At 32.8% G+C, this 17,883-nt stretch overlaps 1 protein-coding gene across 1 annotated transcript in view; it reads left to right on the top strand.

Moving 5' to 3' along the window:
* Positions 1–17,883, top strand: part of CSMD3 (CUB and Sushi multiple domains 3) — a 1,093,095-nt gene that overhangs the window by 445,571 nt on the left and 629,641 nt on the right. Inside the window, exon 9 of the mRNA XM_033126920.1 lies at positions 6,423–6,510. Within this exon, the coding sequence (XP_032982811.1) occupies positions 6,423–6,510 (88 nt within the window). The remainder of the gene's footprint in view (positions 1–6,422; positions 6,511–17,883) is intronic.

Below are 17,883 nucleotides of genomic sequence, written 5' to 3'. Positions count from 1 at the left end.
TGGTAAACTTCCAAGCTCAGATTATTTCAACATTTAAAAAACCTCTTTTGATCTAGTGTGTTGGTAACATTCTGATTTTGTAATTCTAGGATTTGAGATTAAAAAAATAAATAAATAAGTGAAATACCTCAAATTAGTGGTCCCTTATAGGATTTTTGTTTGAATATATCTAAATTTCAGCATAATTATTTTTCTAAAGAAAAAAAATATTTTATTAGCAAGTTTTTCTTTAAGGAAGAAAGATATTCTTGAGTTCAAATATACAAACCTTTTAAATCAGTAGTCTTTTGTGAAATAATTATGAAGTTAATCCAAATCTGATTAAGAGTCACTGAATTAGTGCATTCATTTATATTTCCATAAACAAACATAAAATAAAAAATTTAGACAGGTGTACATTTTTGTAGTATAAATCAATCGCAGTTTGTAAAATTTCCTGCCTGCTGTTCACACAAATACACATCAATTTTGAAAGAAGTCGTTCATGATACAACATCTGACTTCTAAAATCTTTGTACAAAAAGACATATTAATAGTAAATGGATTAGTTACTCTAAGTAACGTGTCATTTTTAACTAGAGTGCTTTTTTACCATTGTTACTTTTATTCAATTCCAAATTATCTGATGAAATGAGTTTATAATTATTTCTTTAACAAAAGTCATTCCTTGTAGCTATATCAGAAGAGTATTTTATTGACTTGTATATATAACAATAAAGGACACAAATTGAGCAATTACATCACTTATCAAGAAACAAATTTGAGCCTATATATTGTAAAAAAAAATTAGTGTCATAATTTTAAAATGTGATTTTTACATTTAGTTAGATCTGAGAATACTAAACCAAAAATAGCAGATATCATTGGAAATTGTTGATCAAAGTTTGTTACCTGTTCGGAAAGTTCTAAATAGTTCCTTTGATTTCTTCTTATATTTTTTGCATTAAAAACATATTTTCAGGATTGATATGTCAGTTTATAGAGCAAACAATAGTGTTACAATATTTTGCCCATATTAATTATTTGAAACATTTTGGAGACGAAGATATCTTTCCTACAATAGAAAATATACATAGGAAAAAGTTGGATGAAACTATTGTAAAATACCAAATTTCATCATGACAATATGAAATAAAAGTTAAATGTTTACAGACTTAAATATTAGTTTCACTACCTTTATGTCTAATATTTTGTCTGGCCAATATATTAATTTTGGAATTCTAAGTGGAATTATAAGCTATAACTGTTTCACCCTTTCCTCATCTTGGCCATACTAATGTTATTTCATATACTGCATGCTTCATACTTTCAGATGTCCTAGGAAATTCAAACTATTTATACCAAAATATGTAATATTTATCAAGGCATTAAGATGTATGTAACTTAATATGCTTGGAATATTGCCTTAGTGGGTATATACATTATTTTCATTGTTCTGTACAGGGATTATGAGGGTGATCAAGAATTGAAAAACCTGGATTTTTAGAAAAATGTATTTTACTTAAATTATATTTACTCTAAAATTGTTGAAAAAATTAACAGGCCCAAAACAAAAATTATTCATGAAGCAAAAAAAAAAAAAAAAGTTAATTTACTTCAGAATTTCAAAACAAATTTTGCATTTATCCTTTACATTTGATGCAAGAGATTAAATGTACTCTTGTGCTTTTTTATTTTTATTTTTGAATATAAGTAATCCCTTTTCAATCAAAACAAACTATGCCAACTTTTATAGTTACAAAATAACAAGCCAACATTATTTTATATTTTATTTGCTACAATTTTTTTCTCAAATATTTAATAATTTAAAAAATATATTGCCTATGGTTGTTTATAGAAACGGGTTATATAGTTTTAATTTTTATCATTATTTATCTATTTTCAAGTAAGCATTCAGGTCTTCGTCTCCTTTATATCATTGTTTAACAAAGCCAAATTATTTTAAAAGGAGACAACTTTTATCTGACACCTTTCCAATTAAAAAAAAAATGTACATTTTAAAGTTCGTGATCTTTGGAAAATCAAACAATTTTATTATTGGAACTGCCAGAAGTGACCATAAGTGTAGAGGACATGAACTACACACATTACAAAAGCATGTCTTCCACCAATAGCATCTTTAAAGTTTAACTAAGAAACAAATTAAGAGATTAAGGAAGCTGCACAAAGTCTTCACGGGAAGCATTTGGTTGTTTAAATGGCTAATTCTGATTATTTTACTCAATTTTCTTACATAAAATTAAAATAGCCTCAAAATAGCCTCTATCCATCCCTTCTTGTTCTTCATCAAAAAGGAAGTTTGTCCAAGAAAGGGAAAAAATAGATTTTTTAATTTTAAAAATAAAAACACAGTTTTAAAATTTAAGTGTTGGACTTGGAGAGCTTGCCAACTTTTTTACTAGGCTATTTACGACAATTAAGGTATAATTATAAAGAAACTTTGACCTTCCCATAATTTATATTTTTAATTATTTTGAATTTCATCTTCTTCAAATCCATGCTTTCCTTCATTCATATTATCCAGTCATTCCACAATCTATTAGAGCTACTTCTCCAGGGCAACACCATGCTAGACTAAGGTAAACGATTGAGAAAAGTCCAGTCTCAGCGGGCAAGGACCCAACATTTTATTTGGCAGCTAAATGAGTTAATAGGCAACTTTGTGTAGAACATAAAGTTAGTATAAAATGATATTCTGTCAATATCCATGATTTTTGAGTTGAGGACAATATCCAAAAGCACTGTATTTCATAAGGTGGCATAAACATTTTAAATCTAATATTAAAAAAAAAAAAAATCCAAGAAAGGTAACCATGTAACTAGCTAGATGAGACAATGTAGAAATGACTTTTAGTCAGAATCTACTTACTTTTATTTTTTAAAGTAGATTATGCAATAAGTAATATCAGAAGACTCAGATAACTTGCTTATAATAGTATTGTATTTTGATGTTGACTAATAGTGCAGTGTTTTCAAGCTAAAGCTTATAGTAATATGGTAAATTAAGATTCCTGTAGCATATTTTACTCATTCAGTTTTTAAAAGCCTATCAATTCTGCCCTATCTTTTTTCCACTGATGTGTGGGGAAAAGGACTCATGTTGTGTTAATAATAATAATATCCTTAATGATCAGAGCAAAAGGGTATTTTCCTCGTAGTGATGATCTTTTCAAGAGGCAGCACCCTGTGCATGTAATTAAACTTTAAAGAACACTCATGTTCTTACCACTCTGCAAGTTACTTTTCACATTGAAGGAGGTAAAAGTGATAAATCTGTCCACTTGCTTGAATGGCATTATGTGGTGAAAGCAGCTGATTAAACGAATACTAACTTCATCTGAGTGTCTTAGCATCACTAGCTATGGGCAATTATGAAATATCTAAACATCAGAGAATTAAGAGATTATACACTTTGTTCTTTTTTTTATTTTAAATGTTTTTATTTAAAGAACATTAAACACATGTATCATGCCGAAGTTCTCCAGTTATCTTCACAGTTTAAATTGGGAAGCTTTTCACGTGTTAAAGCTGTCCAAAGGCGGTGTTTTAAAGAACACTTCCAAATGGACAAAGATAATTTGACAATTAAAATCATAAAAAATAGGATTAATTTAGTGAAAATTATGAAAGTTATAAATATGGTATGGATTTTAACATAAAATATCTGGAAAGCATTTTGAATTTCAATTAGTGATGCTATTTTGTCTTGCCGAGATTTCTGGACAGGATGTAGGGCTCAGGGGTTAAGAGTAGAATGTTTTTAATCAATCTGCTAAGGTTTAAGCCTAGACTAAAGCATTAACTAAGAATATGACTTTGGAAACATTTTTAACTTCTCCATACCTGTTTCCTGACCTGTAGGAAGTATATAATAATCATAGCTACCCTTAAGATTGTTGAGAAAATTAAATGAGTTGATATATGTAACATAGATGTAGGAATAGTTCCTGACAGGTAGTTAGTACTATGTAGATGTTAGCGATTGTAAAAATCCATATCAACCTAGGCTTATTTTTTGAGGCAATAATGATTATGAGATGGAAAAAATTATTTTATTATTTTTATTTTTTAATGTATACATATACCACTTTATATTAACCTGTAATCTGTATTATGCATTGTAATGTAATAAAGTAGGTAAGTGTAGATCATGCCACTTCTTTTCTCTATCCCATGTTAAAAATATCACAATATAAAAAGATACACTACACAATTTATAAAAGACATTTAAATGCAGGAAAGAGAGTGCTTCCAATAGAAAATACTTAATTCATTGAAAACAATATACAAGGTATTGTTAATAAAACAACTAAGGTATATTTACTGAGAAGTTATTAACTACTATCTAGGAATTCTGGGTATATTAAAATAATAAGTTTTTCTCTTATTTTTATCACGGATATAATATCTTTGTATATATGACTAAGGAATGTGAAACTCCTCTTTTATAATTAATAAAATAATTTAAAAATTATGTATAAAATTGGCTATGTTATGTAAAAAGGGGGATTAGAATAATCCAGTAAAATCGCAGAATGGTGAAGAGTCCATTGTACTTGAGTTATGGATGCATCTTGGTTACTAGTGGGAAATAAAATTGATATACTAGAAATCTAGAATCATAGGAAACTTTACAGTAGTAAAAACTGTGTTTGAGGAAGTTTACCCTCTAGTACTCAAAATGGATTGGAGGTGAAGAATAATGGAGTCACCAAAACATCAGTGATTAGGTTGGATTTGAGCCTGCACATGAGATGACAATGGGAATTTTTGTAGTTTATCTAGTAAGTCATTAACGGAGCAACAAAAGAACTTTGAAAAGATGACAAAACCATAGATTGGAAATCATTAACAAAGAGGTCATGATTTTCAAACCATGAGGGAAATAAAAAATGTGGATAACTGTGGGTCAGTGCCTTTGAATTTGCCTATTACATGTGATATCAACAAAAGCAAGAGAATAGCCAAAAACAAACAAACCAGAAACAAACAACCAAAAATAAATAAATAAATAAATAAATAAATAAATAAATAAATAAATAAATAATAAAAACAAAAGAAAAATAGGAATTAAATAACAAGAGAACAGACCAAGAAGGATAAAAATATCACATACTTTGCATGGACCAGTGACTATGTAACAAAATTGGCAATAAGAATATTTATTATTGGGGATATTTAGGAAAGTTATGTTTATGGAATGAAGAACACTAAAGTAAAATTTCATATCTAATTGAAACTTTGACAACTTTACTAGAACCATGACTGTTGGGCCATCATCTGATAGTTATCTTGTTATCTGATAAATGGGTTTGAACACATTAACCTGTCTGAACTAAATGATTCAGGGATCCAGTGGTTCTCAACATTGACTTTACATGAGAATCACCTTGAGGATTATTAAAAAACAAAACCAAACAAATTAACAAAAATGATGCCCAGGGTTCTACCGTAGAGTAAATGCATTGTAACGTCTAGAGGTAGAAGTAGGTATTTTATTCTTTAAATAAAGCTCTACAGGTTTTTCTAATCCATATTGCAAGACAAGAACCATTGCAAGGTTTATATTTTTTCCTTTCTGAAGTCTCTATTCAGGTACATTTCTTTTCTTAAAAAGAGCAGATAATTTGATGAAGAGAAAAAATAGAAGTTATTCTCCAGTTTATTATAAGATTGAATTTATGAAACAATATTACTCAGATATTTCAGAACTATCTAGTTTAATATTCATTAAAAAATCTATCTTGGGAATTAATCTTTCATTAACTGGGTGTTCTGGAAGAAGTGGTGAAAATGTGTGCAATGGCAAACTAAAACATAGATATAGAAAGTATTATACTAGATTGCAAAGCCATAAGCATTATTTCGGTTTTCCCCATTATATCACAGTTCAAGGACATGTCTGGTAATTTGCACCATAGTTTTACTTTGACATTGGCAGACTAATTTGCTTTGTTATAGACCATATAAGGAGCACTAGTAACCTTAAACTTTTTTCATAGGGTCTTATTTTTTCAACTGCAACTTTCAAAATATCAGGTGACACTGTTACAACTTGTGGTAACTTCTTTACTGCCAGTGATTAATGGAAAGTCTGGCAATAATACCTTGGGAATGCATTTCCAGAGATCTCACAATTTGATAGTAATTAAAAATAAAGTGTTAGTTGTTGATATGTTAATATTCAGAATAATAGCTCATTGATTATGAAAATCAAACTTAATTGTTATAGGTCTATAAATAGAAAAAAATGTTACTGTCTTCATTTCTGGGTTATACAATTATATTTTAACTTCGCATATTTAAACTATAGTGATCAGAATAACAAATTACAAGAATATATTATATAATTTTTAAATTAATGGCATCCTTAATTTTCTAACTATATGTTTTCTTATTTTTTCTTTTTTCTGTTGTTACAGTAAATGAAGGAGGTATTAAAACAGCTTCCAATTTATGTCCAGATCCTGGTGAACCAGAAAATGGGAAGAGAGTTGGATCAGATTTTAGGTAATATTTTAAATTGTTTATTTTATTATTTATTTTGTTAAAGTTTATTTTAATTTGAATTTAAAAAATAACTAATAATAGTGGGATAAATACGTGGCAACTTAAAACTGTAGCAGCTAGATTCTATTGATGTGTTGCTATTAATATTTTATTATTTTAAAATGTCAATTTAAATAACCTATCAACTTCATAAGGGCACTTTTTAGAATTTAAATGATGAATTTCTTATCATGTATTAAGTGAAAACTCATGCAATTTGGATGTGAAAGAGATTAGTTTGAATTCAAATTCTACTGCTTATTAGTTGTCTAATCTTGGATAAGTCACTCAATTCTGTCTGCCTGAATTTGCTCTTCTCTAACATATAAATCAAATTTATCACATGTAATGGTGAGTTTCAAATGAGGTACTTCCTTTGAAACCTTCCTGCAAATGTTTCATAAACATTTTATATGTGTTTTTACAAGTAAACATAACATGAATATTTTATCTCCATTGTAAAATACTATTTATTTTATTAATTTTAAATTAAGTTTACTAACAACCTATAGAATGTAAGCAGCATACTCTGCTAGCCATTATTTTACATAATTGTTAACTTTTTAAAAAAATTATTGAATTTTCAGTACCCTGATTATAGCATTTTACAAATGAAATGTATTTAAAATTCCTATGAAATATTAAGTGATACTAAGTAACTTTACTACAACTCAACTAAATCTTTCAGTCTCAATACTGTGGTACCTCGGCTTTCGAACATAATCCATTCTGCAAGACTGTTTGAGTTCTGAAACGTTCAAAAACCAAAGCACTGTTTCCCCATAGAAAGTAAAGCAAAATGGATTAATCTGTTCCAGACTTTTAAAATCAACCCCTAAAACTGCAAATTTAGCGTGAATTTTACTATCTAATGATACTATAGATCCATAAAATTTACAGTGTTCCTAAACCAAAATGTTTGTCAACAGAGATGTTCAAAAACCGAGGTACCACTGTAATTAAAAATAATATTTTATAGACCACACAATGATAAGTAATTTACATGTCTTCTCTATTGTAAAATCCCCTCACATATTTATTATTTCATCCCCACTTCAGAAATGAGAAAACTGGAGCTCAGTTTACCCAGCTAATAATTTGATCAAACTGGGATTTGAACTCACTACTTCATGAATCTAAAATCTGACCTTTCGATTACTATATTACATTATATTTTGAAGTCAAGCTTTATTTATATTCCATCCTTGTCATAAACTATCTTGTCTTCTCTAAGAGTTTATTTTCTCAGATCTAAAAATGAGGCTAACAATACTTACTTCATAAGGTTTGAGGGGAAGATTACATGAGATACTGTATGCATGGTAGTAATCATAGAGCTTGAGACAAAATAAATACTCATGTAAGCTGGTATTATAGTATGATATAATATAAAACATGATTATTATTAATAATATTAATATTCACTTTGCCCCACTATTTGCAAAAATTATGGTTTATTGAAAATAGACTTAATGTAAAAATAATACTGAGAAATTACCATCAAGTGTAGTGTATTTCAAGTCTGAAGATCATCTTTCAATCATGTTTCAAGCATCATGATAGATGTTGCCATTAAGAAGTTCACAGTCAGACTAAGATATAATATAGTCATCACATTTTAAGAATGTATGAAATGTTACAGAAGTCAAGAGGAGATACAGTCTTTTTTGGCATTAGTAGAAAAGGGTCACAGAAGGCTAACATTAAACTGAGTCTTCAAGGATAATTATAATCTAGTATATTCAGAAAGAGGAATTCAGAGGAGAGTATTTATATGTTCATTATCTACATATATTGCTTGCCCATTATGTGCCTAATGTTATATTAAAAACAAATAAAACACACAGAAGCAGACATAGTACATGCCCCCATAGCTATTAGAATTTAATAGTAGAAAAGACAGTAAACTATTAAATGAGCACATGCAGATATAATCACAAATTTAGAAAAGTATTTTAGAATCAAAAAATAAAAGTAGGTGATGTCAGAAACATGGTGGCACAAGGGGTGCTCTTTGAAAATGCTGCTTAAAGTTAAAACAGATTGAGCATCTATAATTCAACAAAAAATCTTCTACACAAACATGTCTGAGAGATCTGCACATTGAAACATCTGAAGGTGGATGAATCAGGGTGAACAGGGGAGGAGGTAAGGGAGAAATGCAGAGACAGGGGCCAGCGATGCAGCCCAGAGCTCACTGCAGTCCCGGGAAAAGGGAGGATTAAGACAACAGGTGCATTCTCTGTGGACCCAGCAATTCTGCATGAGGGATAAGCATATAATATGGCTGAACCCACTATCATGGCAGAGACCTCAGGGCAAAGACCAAATGCAGAAGTATGACAACTGAGGTCTGACAGCCTCCACTGCCAGGCTGAAAACGAATCCAAGGAGGCCAAATACGCCCCCACCCTCTCAGAGCTTGCCTCTCCCACACCCTCCCAGTGTTAGCAATGGGCTCCAGGAAAAGTGACCGATTAAAGAACAGAATATCAACAGTTCTGAGAACTGGAGAGACAGTTCCTGAGGAAGACACACTAACTGTGCTGCTAATTCCAGTGACAAGAAAGGAGCTCTGGGGAGAGGCAGCTGTGGTCTGGCAGTCACCACTACTCAAAAGAGAACAAAGCCACAAACATACCTCCTGCCTCTTTCAGCCCACCCCACCCCCACCTTTTGAGACTGATCTCAGCGGGGGCACCCAGGGTGAGGAGGAGCATAGCTCTGAATCTGGTTGCAGGAGCAGCACTGGGATTGCAGAGGCTCTGAACTCCATCGCCCTGAGATCGAGAAGACCTGATCACAAAGAAGAAGCCCACTACCCCAGGAAATCTCCCACTGCATGAAAAACTGGAACAGCTCAAGAGAAAATAAAATGCTCTAGTACAGAGAAAATAAAACACTCCTACTGGATAGCAAAAGAAAGACCTATTCATATCAACATGCTAGAATTCACTTCCATAGATGCCCAGGGAAAGAAATAATCCATTGATTGCCATGAATAATGAAGGTAACAAAGCAGCTGAGCAAGAAAATAAAAAATCTCCAGAAAATGACCTTAAAGACATGGAAATATGTGACTTAAATGACAGAGACCTAAATATTGCAGTTCTGAAAAAATTCAGAGAGATACAGAAAAACTTAGGTAGGCAGTTTAAGGAACTTAGAAATACAAAGAAAAAAAATCTTTACCAAAGAGCTTGACATTAAAAACAAACAAACAAACAAAGAACCTAATCAGAGTTCTGCAGCTGAAGAACTCAATAAAAGAGATAAAGAATGAAATAGTGAGTTTAGGAAATAGAGCTGACCAGATAGAGGAAAGAATTAGAGATATCGAAGACAGAAATCTGAAAATAATGCAGATGGAAAAAGACAGAGACCTGAGAGTTAAAAGAAATGAAAGAATTCTGTGAGAACTATCTGACTCTATCAGAAAGAGAAATATAACAGGTATACCAGGAGAAGAGAGGGAGAAAGGAACAGAGAGTATATTCAAACAAATAGTCGATGAGAACTTCCCAAATCTGTGGAAACAACTGGATCCTCAAATCCAAGAAGCAAACATAACACCTAATTACCTCAATTGTAACAGGCCATTTCTAAGGCACATTATATTGAAGCTATCAAAAATTAATAACAAATAAATTATCAAGACAACCAAGGAAAAGACTACAGTAACCTACAAAGAATTTTCAGCAGAAACTCTACAAGCCAGGAATGAGTGGAATCAAATTTTTCAAACTATTGAAAGAGAAATTACCAGGCAATAATAATATATCCTGCAAAGTTGTACTTTAAATATGAAGGCAGAATAATCATCCTAAATGTAAATGGACTTAACTCACCAATAAAAAGGCACAGAGTAGCAGATTGGATTAAAAAAAAAAATGCTGCCTGCAAAAGACACATATAGTCTCAAAGTGAAGAGTGGGAAATGATACTCCTAGCAGATGGTATCCAGAAAAAAGTGGATGTAGCCATACTTATACCAGATGAAACAGAGTTTAGGGGAAAAAAGGTAACGAGACAAATATGGACATTCCATAATGATAAAGGGAAAAAGACATAATCAAAAAGATATATAATGAGATAAATATGGACATTTCGTAATGATAAAGGAAAAAAGACATATAAAAAAGACATAATACTTATGAATATATATGCTCCCAATCAAGGAGCATTAAATTATTCAAAGCAACTACTAACAGAACTAAAGGGAGAAACTGACAAAAGAAACAAAAACTGTAGTACAGGACTTAAATACACCACTGACAGTTATGGATAGATCATACAAACTGAAAATCAATAAGGAAATATTACCCTTAAATGACAGATTTAACCAAATGGACATAACTGACATTTGCAGAGCATTTCATGCCAGAACACTAGACTATACATTATTTTCTACTGCACATGACCATTCTCAATGATAGAGCATATGTTGGGACCCTAACCTTAAGTATCCTCAGCAAAATTTGAGAAGATTGAAACCATACCAAAAATATTATCTGACCACAGTGCTTTGAAATTGAAGATCAGCTGCAAAAAAGAAAGCAGGAAAAATCATGAATACATGGAGACTAGATAATGTGCTATTAAAGAATAAGTGGGTCAAAGAAGAAATAAAAGTAGAGATCAAAATATACATAGAAACAGATGAGAGTGAAAATATATTGTATCAAAATTATTGGCATGTGGCAAAAGCAGTAGTAAGAGGGAAATTTATACCATTACAGACGTATTCAATAAACAAACAAAAAAAAAATCCCAAATAAACATTCTAACATTATATTTTAAATAACTAGAAAACTAAATAACAAATTAAACCCAAAGTCAGCAGAAGGAAGGGGAAGAATGATGTCACAAAAATAGCAGTGTAAGGTGAGTCTCTTGAAATCTCCCCTGAAATTTACAACAAATTGAACAACTTTAACTCCACAAAGGACTCCCTGTGCAGCAGACAGGCAAGACTAAGAGGCACACTACTGAATTGTGCAAGCGGGGGAGGAGGGAAGGGAGAAGTGTGGAGACGCGGTCGCGAGCACAGGACACAGACCTAGCTCAGTGCTCTGAGCTTGCTCCATCCCGGAACTACTGCAGCTGCGGGAGAGGAAAAGAACTCGGACTGCTAGGGCTCCGTTTATGGCTCACAGGGCTGAGGGGCAGCATATAACACAGCTGAACCCAACACTCACAGCAGAGACCTCGGAGCAAAGACTGAGAGAAGAAGGCTGAAAATGGTGGTTTAAGCCCTCACTGCCAAGAACAGAAGCCTTAGGCACTGAGCCTAGCTGCCCCCTCCCTACCCTCCTAGAGCTCGCCCTGCCCCAATCTGCCCAGTGCCAAAAGTGGAACAGTAGCAGTGTCAGATTAAAAGAACAGAATATTTGCAGTTCTGAGAACTGTGGTCTGCAGACATAGACTCCCAGCCCAACTAGTTCCAGCAAAGGGGAGGGAGCCATGGAAACAGGACTGGCTCTGGTGGTGGTAGCCACCATTGCTCTGGGCCACCTCTCACAAACCCGCCCTGCCCCTGTTTCCACCTATCTGGGCGGATCCCTGTAGGAGTAAACAGAGTGGCTGAAACACATGGGCTCTGAATCTGGTGCAGGAAAAGCTTTAGAACTTCAGAAGCTCTCCACATCCCCCCACGGAGGCAGTGCCCTATGACCCAGGCAAACTGTTCACAGAGGAAAAGCCCACCTTCCAGGGAATCCCCCCATTGTGTGAGAAGCTGGAATAGTGCAGAGAAAATATAACACTACAGTGTGAGAGAGAATGAAAGGCTGCAGTCGGAGAGAAAATAAAACATTCTACCAACACCTACTGGAACACAAAAGAAAGACCTCTTTCTATCAACCTGTTGCAGAACCCACTCCTGTAGATGTCTAGGAAGAGAAATAATAAATCATTAATTGTCATGAATAACTGAGGTAATAAGACAGCTCAGGAAGAAAATGAAAAGTCTCCAGAAAATAAAGACATGGAAATATGTGACTTACATGACAGAGAATTCAAGATTGCAGTTCTTAAAAAGTCAACGAGATGCAAGAAAACACAGACAGGCAGTTGAATGAACTCAGAAGCACACTCATAAAAAAAAAAATGAACATTTTACCAAAGAGATTGAAATTTTAAAAAAGAACCAAATAGAATTTCTGGAGATTAAGAACTCAATAAAAGAAATGAAGAATGAAATAGCCAGCTTATGTAGTAGAGTTGACCAGGTGGAGGAAAGAGTCAGTGACATCGAAGATATAAATCTGGAAATGAAACTGATGGAAGAATAAAGAGACTTGAAACTTAAAAGAAATGAAACTCTACAAGAACTTCCTGACTCTACCAGAAAGAGCAATATAAGAATAATGGGCATACCAAAAGGAGGAGAAAGAGAGAAGGGAACAGAGAGTGTATTCAAACAAATAGTCAATGAGAACTTCCCAAACTTGTGGAAAGAACTGGATCCTTGAATAACAGAAGCAAATAGAACACCTAATTACTTCAACCCCAACAGACCTTCTCCAAGACACATTGTACTGAAGCTGTCAAAAATTAACAACAAACAAAAAATCCTCAAGGCAGTCAGGGAAAAGAAAACAGTAACCTAAAAAGAAAGCCCAGTAGATTATTATCAGATTTTTCAGCAGAAACTCTACAAGCCAGGAGGGAGTGGAATCAAATGTACAAACTATTGAAAATGAAATTATGAGCCAATATATCCAGCAAAGATATCCTTTAGATATGAAGGAGGAATACATAAGCTGAGGGAATTTTCTAACACATAACCCGCATTACAAGAAATACTGAAGGAGGCTATTTGATCAGCATAAATAGGGATAATTTGTGACAACCAAAACATAAAAAGGGGGAGAGTAAAGGCCTGAACCAGAATATGGGAATGGAGAAAGTAAGCATGCTGAAGAAAATTGAATACTCTAAGTAAGAAACTTTCCTTTACATAAACTTAATGGTAACCACTCAAAAAAAAAAAAAAAATCCAGAACAGAATTATGTAATGTAATAAAAGAAGAAACAGAGGGGAAAATAATAGAATACCACCACACAGAAATAATAGACAACAACAAAAAGGCAAAGAAACAATGGAGACACAGCCTTACCAGAAAACCAAAGATAGAATGATAGGAAATTGTCACATGTCAATAATCACCTTAAATGTAAATGGGATGAACTCACTAATAAAAAGGCACAGAGTAGCAGAATGGATCAAAAACTAACTAAACCCAACTGTATGCTGCCTCCAAGAGACACATCTCAGCTACAAGGACAAACATAGACTCAAACTGAAAGGTTGGAAATTGACTCCAAGCAAATGGTATCCAGAGAAAATCAGGTGTAGCCATAATGATATCAGATGAAACAGACTTCAGGATGAAAAAAGTCCCCTAGCATTGTGTATACCTTCATTATAGTACTTACAGTACCGTTTCCTTGTCTTTTAAAAACTTGTCTAAGTTGAGAGTATGGGAATAAGAAATAGGATCATTTGTAATTCTGTAGGCCTGATAAAAGGAGTTCAATAGATGTAATGAATTTAATTGACTAAAACAGCAAAAGTGTAGCTTCAGCATTTTCCCATTACTTTCTCTAATCACATGACCTTATAGCAGAACTTCAATTATCATGTAACTGAATGACATATAGGCAGAAGTTGCTAAAACAAAACCATTCTTGTATTTACATAATCGATATTTTTATAATCACTGGTGACATATGTAATAAAATCCTTTGAGAAGTAAGGCAACTTCTGAGGCTTGCTATAGTTTGCTTACCATTTTGTGCTCTAATCTTTAAGGTGAGAGTTCCAGCAGCTGTGTTTTGAAATCTTAGAAACTTTATTTCTAATTTGAAATGCCTATGGAGCATAACATGCATTTAAAGAGTGAAATGCTGCCAAAGAGATATAGAAGCTGCCAGTAATTTCTCTATTGAAAAATATATTAAAATTTTAAGTGTCTCTTAAAATTATAACCAAATGTCCGGGAAAGCTTAACTCCTGGGATCTTTACCTTACACAGATTTTCATTCTTCAGAAACAGACTTATCTAATGCCTTTCCTCTAGAAAGATATCACCAGACAGGGACATACATTTGTCTTCCCTTTGAGAGCAAAGAATAATGTTGGCTCCAAAATTTGATTTATTTGAGGTATTAAATGACTGGTATATCTCAGTATTGAAAAGGCAGGGGGCATGTTTCACATCTGGCAATATTAAAACATAGTTATCATCAATGAAAAGCTGATATGTAAAATCCATCACACATGTGAAGATGGACCTAACTTCACCCATTCCCCTAGTATGAATTTTCTAAATATGCTAATATATTCTTTTTTATATTTTACGTTGGTAATTAAAAATAGTTCTCTAATAGATAGAAACTTCCAGAGGTGTTCTATGTATCTCTACTTCACAAAAATCTTCTAAAGAAGAGCCTACACCTATGACACTTTCTTACCACACAGCTATTTCCTAATATTTTGTGAACAATTTTTTCATCACCTCTTAGGTTACCAGTGACTTCTCCATTTCTAAATGAAGTTAATTTTCTCAGTCCCCATTTGCCTTGACCCTTCTGTCACCATTGTAACTTCTTTTTTTGTCTTCGGTGACTGAGAAATATTTTGGTTTACTTGAGTCGACTCATTCCGATCACATATTTTCACTCTTTTCTTGAATCCACTCCCATTTCCTAAAAATAAGCATTTCTCAGTGTTCCATCTTCAAAACTTCTATGTATTTCACATTAGGGATGTGATCAGCTCTGAAGGCTTTCAATAAACATCACTTCTCATGTTTCCCTCAGTCCTTTGTTATTTTCATTTTTCTGAGATTTGGATCTCTATTTTTAACTTTTTAAAAAATGAAACTAGTTTTTCCTCCAAAACAAGTATACATTATTGCAAATGTAAGAGTATGGAATCTGGAATCAGATGGAGGTAATTTCAAATCCTGTCATTCTTTTTACTTGACTTGGAGAAGTTATTTATTCTCATCAAAGTTCTGTTTCCTTTTCAATAAAAAGTAAATGAGTAACACAAAATTGTATTGCTATAGTGAAAGACTAGATAATTTAACAGTCATAAAATTGACTATTAAAGTACCCAGGATAAAGTAGAGCTCTATAAATGCTAGGTTACCTGTATTTCTCTTTCTCTTCCTGATTTTCTTGTGACTTTCCTAGTGAATTCAGATTTAAAAATCTTCATTCTTTCTCCAAATCCTGTAACCCATTGATTCTACTTCTATGTTGTTTATCAATTCTCTCCAATTCTCATTGCTTCCATCTTCCTTTACACCCTTAAAACTTCTCATTTGTACAATAGCAATTGTATCCTATTCTATGTCAAGATGTGTTACACTTGACTTTCAGATAAAGATTCCTATTACATAGGTACTGCTACAGCTCTGTTACCCTCATATCAAAACCTTGTACTTCTCATAGCTCACTGAATTAAGAAATGGTATAAATATCAATGATCACACACAGACATGTGAGGTCAGACATTTAAGTTTGCAAACTAAACCTAGAAAAAGTGCTACATACCTCATTGCTCAATATTTCTATAGTCACCTTTGAAGTACTCCCCTTGGGAAGCTATGCACCTATGCCAGTGCCTAGTCCACCTTTGAAAGCAATTTTGGAACTTTTTTTCTGGAATGGCCATCAGAGCTGTAGTCATATTATCCTTGATGTCCTGAATGTCATCAAAATGTCTTCCTTTCAATATGTCCTTTATCTTCAGGTAAAGAAAGAAATAATTGGGGGCCAGATCAGGTGAGTAGGTAGGGTGTTCCAATACAGTTATTTGTTTACTGGCTAAAAGCTCCCTCGCAGACAGTGTCCTGTGAGCTTTTGCATTGTTGTGATGCAAGAGCCATGAATTGTTGGTGAAAAGTTCTTTTCACCAAAAGTTAGGGTTGTCTAACTTTTTCACACAGCCTTTTCAGCACTTCCAAATAGTAAACTTGGTTAACTGTCCAGTTGGTACAAATTTATAATGAATAATCCCTCTGATATCAAAAAATGTTAGCAACATTGTTGCAACAAGTTTATGAACTTAATTGTTAAACCTCGTATATCATGTTAGTTTAAAAGTACTTGCAAAATCATTATTTTGTTTGTTACTTATTAAAACATTCCCCACAATGGAATATTACTTGGCCATAAGAAAAGATGAAATAGTGCCATTTGTAACAACAAGGATGGATCTTGAGATTATTATGCTAAGTGAAATAAGTCAGACAGAAAAAGCCAAGAACCATATGACTTCATTGATATGTGGGATATAAAACTGAAAGCAACAAAGGAAGACAAACAAATAAAGAAACAAAAACTCATAGACACAGACAATAGTTCAGTGGTTACCAGAGGTTAAGGGAGAAAGGGGGTGGTAGAAAAGGGTAAAGGGGGGTCAAAAATATGGTGATGGAAGGAGAACTGACTCTGGGTGGTGGGCACACAATGTGATATACTCGTATAGATGATGTATTACAGAATTGTACACTTAAAACCTCTGTGATTTTATTAACCCTTGTCACCCGAATAAATATTAATAATAATAAAAAATTCCACATGTCAAAATTCCTATTTTGCTAATGAGTAAACCTATATACCATAAGTTTGCACACTTAACAGTTAATAAAGTCAGGCTTTGGACCCAGGGCTCATGGCATCTTATTTAATGTACTTTTCTTATTGCTTGTACATTTGCATTCTTGAATTTAAGGTCCTTCTCAGTAGAGTTCATACCCAACTATATGACATTATATTTCCAAATCAGCCATATATGTGTTACAGAATCCTAAACATTCCTTTTACAGAAATTAAATAATTTCACTTGTATGATATGTATTATTTAAAAGAAACGTTAAAAAAAAGAACAAAAACAAACACAAAAACAAAAAACAAACTACTATTCCCTTAAACTAATAAGTTGCTTAAGGCAAATTGTTCTTGTAAATGCTTTCACTCTTTATTAGCTCAGTAATAGAGCACATACTGTTCTCTCTTTCATAAAATAATTCTGCCAATCTTTCCTATAAGAATCCTATCCATTCTTCACATGGCACTTCATCTTCTTTGGATTCCCTTAATGTATATTCATGTTCTCTTGGCTCATATGACTTAAATCATATTTACTTATGTGCTTCTGTTATTACCATACTGCAATTTATTCTATTCCTTGAAGGCAGGTGCCTTGATAGTATTTTTTTCATCACTGAACCAAAAACAGTTTAGATATTTAAGAAAAGCTTACTGACTTGAATTTGAGAAAACCTGCACTGCAACCTTTCTCTAATGTTATGTTTT

Source organism: Rhinolophus ferrumequinum, chromosome 14, assembly GCF_004115265.2.
Source record: "Rhinolophus ferrumequinum isolate MPI-CBG mRhiFer1 chromosome 14, mRhiFer1_v1.p, whole genome shotgun sequence".
In the NCBI taxonomy this organism is placed as follows: domain Eukaryota; kingdom Metazoa; phylum Chordata; class Mammalia; order Chiroptera; family Rhinolophidae; genus Rhinolophus; species Rhinolophus ferrumequinum.
Note: the sequence above shows the minus strand (reverse complement) of the source record. Positions and strands in the feature narration are given on the sequence as shown.